The sequence below is a fragment of the Cyprinodon tularosa genome, unplaced genomic scaffold, assembly GCF_016077235.1.
Source record: "Cyprinodon tularosa strain WSP-4 unplaced genomic scaffold, ASM1607723v1 ctg106, whole genome shotgun sequence".
NCBI lineage: Eukaryota > Metazoa > Chordata > Actinopteri > Cyprinodontiformes > Cyprinodontidae > Cyprinodon > Cyprinodon tularosa.
Window position 1 is genome coordinate 1,534,935 of NW_024037849.1, and position 7,751 is coordinate 1,542,685.

General features: G+C 37.4%; 1 protein-coding gene across 1 annotated transcript; it reads right to left on the bottom strand.

The window, feature by feature from the left end:
• Positions 1-440: 440 nt before the first annotated feature.
• sid1 (secreted immunoglobulin domain 1) lies at positions 441-1,971 on the bottom strand. The gene is made up of 2 exons (XM_038286106.1): positions 1,876-1,971; positions 441-1,473 (listed from the first exon to the last, which is right to left on the bottom strand). The coding sequence occupies exons 1-2, from the start codon at positions 1,925-1,927 to the stop codon at positions 1,124-1,126; spliced, it is 402 nt and encodes a 133-aa protein (XP_038142034.1). The 5' UTR covers positions 1,928-1,971; the 3' UTR covers positions 441-1,123.
• Positions 1,972-7,751: the final 5,780 nt, after the last annotated feature.

Here is a 7,751-nt window from a genome sequence, read left to right on the forward strand (position 1 = left end):
TTCTTGTTTTCCTCTCAATGTTTTGTACTTAACTGACTTTTCATGCTGTCTCAAAAGGAAGGAAAGAGTTTTTCATGGGGGCTGAGACACACTTGATATGAGCATTCTGATGGCATTTAGCAAAAGGATTTTTATCAAAAACATAATTAATGTGCACAAATAAGGAATAATTGTATTAACCATGCATGTAAACAGAGTTTTATGGGGCCCCCAGGAACTTGGGGCCCTAGGCAAGTATTTCTAATGGTAAATCCCCTGTCTGGTGCTACGATGAGCTCTAAAGTCTGACTGAAACTCTTCAAAAAGGTCCTTAAGATGTAAGTGTTTTGATTACATGTAGAATTTCAGACAGGAAAGCAAGGTTAGATATGGTTCCTAAATTTATAGTTATATTTTACTATCAATCATGAGCCTTCAAAACAAGATAAATCATATGTCGATATGTTTATTTATTGACTTTTGTTACCTCAACCATGTACTTTAGGGTATAGAACAGTAAAAAAGGTTAAAGTATTAGAAGAGGGAGCCATTTTGATTCTCCAGCACTCATAAAACAATAATACAGAATCACACAGACAGCCTATCTAACAAAAGTCAGTGTATAATATGCCAAAAAAGACACACAGAGAAAAAATCCTTTACTAAAATCAAATCTGTAAAAAGCAACTTTTTCTTTTATCTACAGCTAATTAAGCCTTAAAAATTATTTTCACTCATTTAAAAGAAGACCAATTCAAAATGTCTCGCCTCTTTCTTTGTAGGTTGCAGCAGAGTAAACATGGTTAAAACGCCACAGTCCTTTCTTAACAGATCAGTTTCACCTCCTGTTACCAGCATGATTCTCTCTTTCTCATCTAGTTTAAATAAAAGCCCTTTTATCAAAACCGGACTAAGCAACAAAGAAGGAATGACATTTTGGCCCAAATAGAACTATGTTCTAGGAGCAAGTAAAAATAAAATACAAACTTTATTATCAGGAACTGTAAAAACATGTTTTAAAGCCATTCATTATATGATATTTTATCTTTTTGTCTTCTTAACTTAAGGATTCTCTGGGCCTGGTATGGGGCTGATTCATGACTGAAGAACTCATTCATTGGTTCTCTCTCAGGTTGTGTGGTTTTCAGTTCTTGCCATTCTCAGAGCCATGACTGATGCCACAGTAATAAACGGCTGAGTCGGTTTGTTCAGAGCCCCGCAGCAACAATGACCCATTGGCTGCAGCAGAGACTTTATCCGGACTGACGCCATCTCCGTACCTCACGATGGAGCCGTTAACAGGGCTGAGGCTGAGCAGCAGTGTGGGTCTGTGACCTGCTGTCTTCCTGTACCAGCTGAGGGTGGCCAGGCCAGCTGTAGGGGAGGCTGTGGTTCCGTTGTACCTGTCCAGTAGGGGGCACTGCAGTACGGCGTCCTCCCCGACTCCAACCAGGATGGTGGATTCCGGCAGGGTGGCTGCCTGCTGCTGTAAACCTTAAACACAAAACCACTGAAGCTCATTTTTCTGTGGCTACTGTATAAACAAACAAAAAGAATTTTAAAGACATCAAATTTCAAAAATTGCAGCAACTAAAATGTTTTTATCTTGAGCAATTTTTGTCTTTAAATCTTATGCAGTTTCTAAATATGAAGTTAAAGCTGAAAAATAAGTATCACAGATTTTTTAATTTTGAGAAAACTGGTCGATATACCAAAAATACTGAAATAATATCTTTTCTGTTTATTTTCCAGATTTTACATGAGTTCTATTTTTCAAAAAACTTTCAAACATAAAATCAGCTTAAAATGGTACAGCTCAGTTTTCTTTTGAAGTCTTTGGTATCCAAATAAAGGAAAGGAAATATTAATTATTTTTGTTGGTAAAACCAGACTCACCTCTGAGATTGAAGAGAAGGATCACAGAGAGCTGCACATACAACATCTTCATCGGACTGAGTGAGGAAGTTGATCTGATCGTGCTGCTGTTTTTCTTCATCAACCCAGCAGAGCGTTTCATTTAAAACAACAGAATTTGATAAACATCATGCAGAACAAAGGGGGCTCTGTTTTCCCAGGTTCAAGCCTCATTGTTACCTTTTGCATTAACTGCAGACACTTCAGCTGTTGTTTTTGCAGACAGTTTTTTGGAAACATTTGCAGAATTTCCTGAAATGTGTTGCCTTCAGTTGTTAAAGTAAAACACCTGCTTTTCCACCTAACAGTTGCAGCTTCAGCTCTTAGAATATCAGGATCTAAACTGTTTTGAATTATATTCATTTTATTCCCCCTGTTTTTTCTGTTTAAATTGTTAGCAGATACATTTTTCCCAAATGTAAGTTCCAAAGGAAGAGTTCAAGCCTTTGCTAGAGGAAGACATAAGTTGATTTAATATGCAACTTCAGCACATCTGACGAGTGTTAGCCAAACACTAATTTACTCTTCAGTTTTCCTTCTTGGTTTCCTTTTATACAGATTATATATTTTAATGCTCCTTTCACTTAAAGCCTTAGGTGATTAACTAGAAGGTGATTTTCTCAATTCTTCAAAGTCAGTCAGCTGGTTTACTTAATAAAGAAATGTCTAATCAATCTGTATAATTTGATTGAAATGTCTCTTCAAAATCCATTGAGATAAAATTATTTTCTGAATTGGGGTAATATAAATAAACAGAATTGAATTGACTCTTATTCTTCTTTGTGTTCTGGATGGACTACAGCGCTCCCCGACTGCAGGTTTTCTGGTTGTTCTTAAAGGTTCTCCAAATGTAATGGGAGGTAAATCCTTTAAGTGCTCCTGTCCTGTAGAACTAGCTTCCACTCTTAGTTTTTCAGACAGATACCAACGGATTTTAAGACTAGGCCTAAAACTTTTTTCCGTTGGAGTGGCTCAGGTTTTCCTGAACTATCTCAGTAGTTATACTGCTATATGCTTAGGCTGCTGGAGGACCTAAGTACCACTTTCGTTTTCCTACTACTTCCAACTTATTCTTTGCAGTTAAGCTTTATCGTAAGGTGTACTTTTTTGTTTTTGTTTTTCCATGTTTGATAGTCACCATGCTAGAGGAGGGTGCCAAGGTAAAACTACTGCAGGCACTGATTTGATCGTTTTTCTCTATAGATGACACAGATGGCCATGTCTCTTAATATATAGGCCCATCAAACTCCATGCCAAAGCCAGAGAAGGAGCTACTGCTGCCTTTAATCAAACTTTATATAGTAATTTTCATCCCATTGTTTTAACAAACTGCTCGGGACTTATTTTGCTTAGACCGATGAAACCTCCAATAGAGATACTGCCCTCATTTACTCTTTTTTCACATAGAAAGGACTTCTCCATTGGTGCTTCTTTCTGCATCTGCTGTTTTTTTTACTGTAAACCTCCAGTTTGCTCACACTGTCCAATGTTCTGCTGAATGTTTATAACTGTGAAAGGCTGTGATTATCTTCTGCTGTCACCGCATACTAGCGCAGTTATGAGGGATTGCTTTAGAATTGACTGTCTAATTCAATTTACCTTTAGCTGTTACATTTTCTTGATCGAGAAGAAGGATTTAAGGGTCTTTTTTTTTTTTTTTACCTTTTTTACCAGGATGTCCTATTGACAGTCCGAATCTCTTTTACACGAGAGACCTGACCAAGGTAGCAACTAAATTGCAACAAAGCTATGCATACATGATAAGTTATATTTTCGCTGTAAAAGAATGTGAAGAAAAAAACTAGAGCATGTCTCCATCAAAATTTTTTTTACATTAGTTTTAATTTAAATAATGGAGATAAGGGTTTTAACTTTAGCTCTTTCTGTAGATTATTCCAGTCCCTATGTGCTGAATAAGAAAAAACTGTTTTTCCGAATTCGGTTGCATTGCAACACAGATATAAAAGCAACCACTTTGAGGAACATAGTGAATATATACCATAGCTAATAGAGAGGAATTCACAGAAGTACAGTGGAAGTTTGCCAGGCATAGCATTATTGTGAATTGGTGCTGTTAAAGAACCTGAAGTGGATTTAACTATCTAATAAACTACCTGTAGTCTGATTCCCTAATAAAACTGTAAACAAAAAAAAAACTGCTGGAAAGGAAAAATTTGCTGTCACTGCACTTGAAAATCAGGGTGATTCTAACTAATGCTGACATATACTCCAAGAAATATTTTCCTGCCTTGACTAGATAATACATGTAGATTCTATGATTCCACAGCAGGGGGTGGTGTGTACCTCCATCATTGCTCTGCCTCCAATCTTTTGGACATAAAAACAAAAAAAAATCATATAGCATCGAAACATTTATTTAAATGTAGTTAATATCATTATTTCTTACTTATTATATAGTATATTATCATTTATTTCTAACATAGATAGGGTGAAACAGTCTTTCTGTAGTTCATAGCACAATACTGCAATTGGTAGCAACTTATAAATACTTTAAGCAGAATGTTGTATGTACATCTTTGTTTTTGTTTCGTTTTTACATTATATAATAAAATGTTTTATTTGAATTTGTGTCAAAATGTTTAATTTGTTTTTTTAATGGTACAAAAGAACAGACAGAGGAAAGATAGCTGCTAATGTATATAAATGTATGAATATCTTGCTAAATATTTCTCTCACTGATTAAATGTAGGTTAACCCTAGCAGCGGCATTATTTCTGTGGATATTAATGAAACAGATTAACACACACTACAGTCTGTCCCACTATTTAGAAAGGACAACTGGGTTACAAATTACTACTATTTCCTCTGTGGTTCCTCTTCCTTTTTTTGAAAACCTGAATTAATTATTTTTCATGACATCATGGATTTTCACTTTATGCTTAACTTCTGCAGCATCTACTGCTGTAAAAACAGTATAGATTAATTCTTAAGTGTTTATTATATGGCATCAGGAAAAAACAAATGTGAACCTTGAGCATATATTATGCTCCATAGGTGCATAGCTGTTGAATGTTTTCATTCACCACCGGCTTATATAAAACTAAACAAGTGCATTGAATGTTCCATGTGCACAATTCAGTGACCATTAGTGCAGCTGAGTTGTGTGAAGCTGACATCTCAGCCACGTAAAAAAAAATAAAAAAACTTGTCTAATAGACTGAATGGTTAGTGCTTCATCAGTGCAGGTTTGTGCAGTTAAAGTAATTTCTGCTGTTTTTGTTTCAGAGATGTTAAAGATAATTTTCTAGGTTATCCAGAGGTCACCAACCCCCCATGTTAGCTTCAAACTGAACCAAAGTGGTCTACTGTTTGAGTGCCACTTTTGTGCGGTTGTATTGTTTTTGTTTTTAAGATAAATGAGGCTCCCCTGCTACCGGGGTACCAGAGGTGGGAGGAGTGCAAAAAAATGAAAGTGAAGTAAAAGTACAGTAGCTAAGATACAAATGCTACACGCTTCCGACCAAACTTCTGAGCCATGGATGTAATTTTGAGGGGGGACAGGGGGGACATGTCCCCTGCCCTTTTTCAGATGACCGTTTTGTTCTCCTGCAACTTTTACTGTCTAAAAACAATATTACCTACAGTACACAGACTTTTCGTCGAGCACAAGGACCAAGCAGAAATCCGCAGCTCAAGCTGAAGCCCACTTTCACTTTAGACCGCCCACATGCTCCTGATTGGCCCACCGTCTTTTCTTGTGTGATTGGCTCTCGCCGCTGTCATTCCTGAGAAACTCACTTTACAGACATCTGATACTCCACTGAATCGGGTCTGTGATTGGATGGACAGACACATTGAAGTTAGCCATATTATAAAGTACTTGCGTCCCCCGCCCCTCTTTTGAAATCAACATTTCATCCATGCCCTGAGCCATCCTGAGCCACTCATATTTGGTGTTATACTGCAGCTAAAAAATTGTACTGGTTTTAAACAAAGTATTTTTTGTCACATTAAGTAAGGCAGTAAATAGATAGCAAATATTTAGTTTAGACATTTCCAATTTATTATTTGAATCGTGGTACTTCTAACAAGGCTGAGTTGTGGGTTACGCTTGTATTGCCTGAGTGAAAGCTGATAATATTTACTGGACATAATGTTTTAATGGACAAGTGACACACACACACACACACACACACACACACCCACACACACACATCCAGCTTGATAATATTTGGGGACATTTCATTGACTTGCATTCATTTTATATGGCCTAACCCAGAACCTTACTCCTACCCTTACCCTAACCCTAACTATGACTAAGATGTACCTAATCCTAACCTAAACTGAATTTACACCCTAGTCCTAAACCTAACCCCAAATCAAAGAGCAGAACTTTACCATATAGGGACCAGTTGAATGTCACCATATGTACCTGTAAGTCCTCGCATGTAGGATATTTTTCAAAATACTTCCCTCACATTGTAGGCAAAGCAAGACCACACACACACACACACACACACACACACACACACACACACACACACACACACACACACACACACACACACACTCACACACACACCCACACACACCCACACTATTTTAATCTGTCCAAGTATGACTGTTTGCTTTCTGTGCATTTCACACCTGCAGTGAAGTAGGTTTACAAGCAGGGTACAGTAAAATATGGTGATGCCAAACGTAATCATTTTGGAATGATACTCCATGTTGACCACTTTGAAAATTATTATTCAAAAAATTAAAATTAATATTTTTCCACAAGCATTTACATTTAAAATCCATCTCATAACATTTCAATGCAAAAACAGTGGTCAGCTAAAAGAAAGAAATTAAACTATTTGTGCTTGCAGTTACCTTAAGTATAGATTAATCATTGATAAATTCATATAATCTTCAATAATATATTTATATATTCTTCAATAATATATAAAAATATATATATACATATATAGGCTATATATATATGGAGAGAGAGAGAGAGAGAGAGAGAGAGAGAGAGAGAGATATGCTTCATTTCAAATTTAAACTGTTACACCTCATCCTGCTGTTTTCTGATTCTAAAAACGGAAACATTAACAGTTCACCTCTGACCTCAGCTGAATACACATAACTCTTGTTTGGACAAGCGAATGGATCTGAAAAAGTCAGCAACACATTTTATTTGTTTAAAATTCCCTGATTGTAGCTGGAAAGCAATGAAATGACAAACTGTTTCCTGCTGATGGCTGCAACCACTATGTTAACGTCTCTGTTCAGTTTGCAGTTCATATTTCTCCAATTAATCTTCGCAGGGAATTGCATCACTTTTTGGATGAATCAGCGTTTTCAGTCTGAAGTTGAGCAAACTTAGCTTTGAAACACTCTGGACTGGATTGAAAAATAATGTAAACCATCAGAGAACCAGAATCTGTCTTGTTGTTCGGTTTTCTCAGGGATCTCCATCCATGCTTGGTGTGGCAGTTAGATCAGGCTAGGCTGGATGAATCAGGAACTCCCTCAAAGGTGCTGGAACAAATGAGACATTTTTTAAGGGATGCAGTCTGGCTATTTCCACAAGGCACTAGAGCTCCACCTCCATCCCTAGCTGAGGGTTGTGTGGTACTCTGTGGCAGAGGTTGGTTGGCAGTGTTGTGCAGCCGCTGGCTGCAGTTCAGGAAACACGGAGAGCTGCATCGCCATGTCTCTGTTTCTGTTCGTCTCTAAGTTTCATTTCTTCCTCTGGAATGTGATGCAGAGTTCATGCAGGTTCAAGGCCTGAACGAGTGGGAAATAGAAACAGAAAGCGTCAGTGTCCTGTGTACACACACCCCAGCCACCCCCCCAAACACACACACATACACCCCCACACACACACCCCACACACACATACACACCCA

What these genes read in the sequence shown, in the direction of transcription:
- sid1 (XM_038286106.1), bottom strand. Translation starts at nt 1,927, where the DNA reads ATGAAGATGTTGTATGTGCAGCTCTCTGTGATCCTTCTCTTCAATCTC. An exon ending in CCTTCTCTTCAATCTCAGAG is followed by an intron (nt 1,474 to 1,875) that starts GTGAGTCTGGTT and finishes TTTGTGTTTAAG; the next exon opens with GTTTACAGCAGCAGGCAGCC.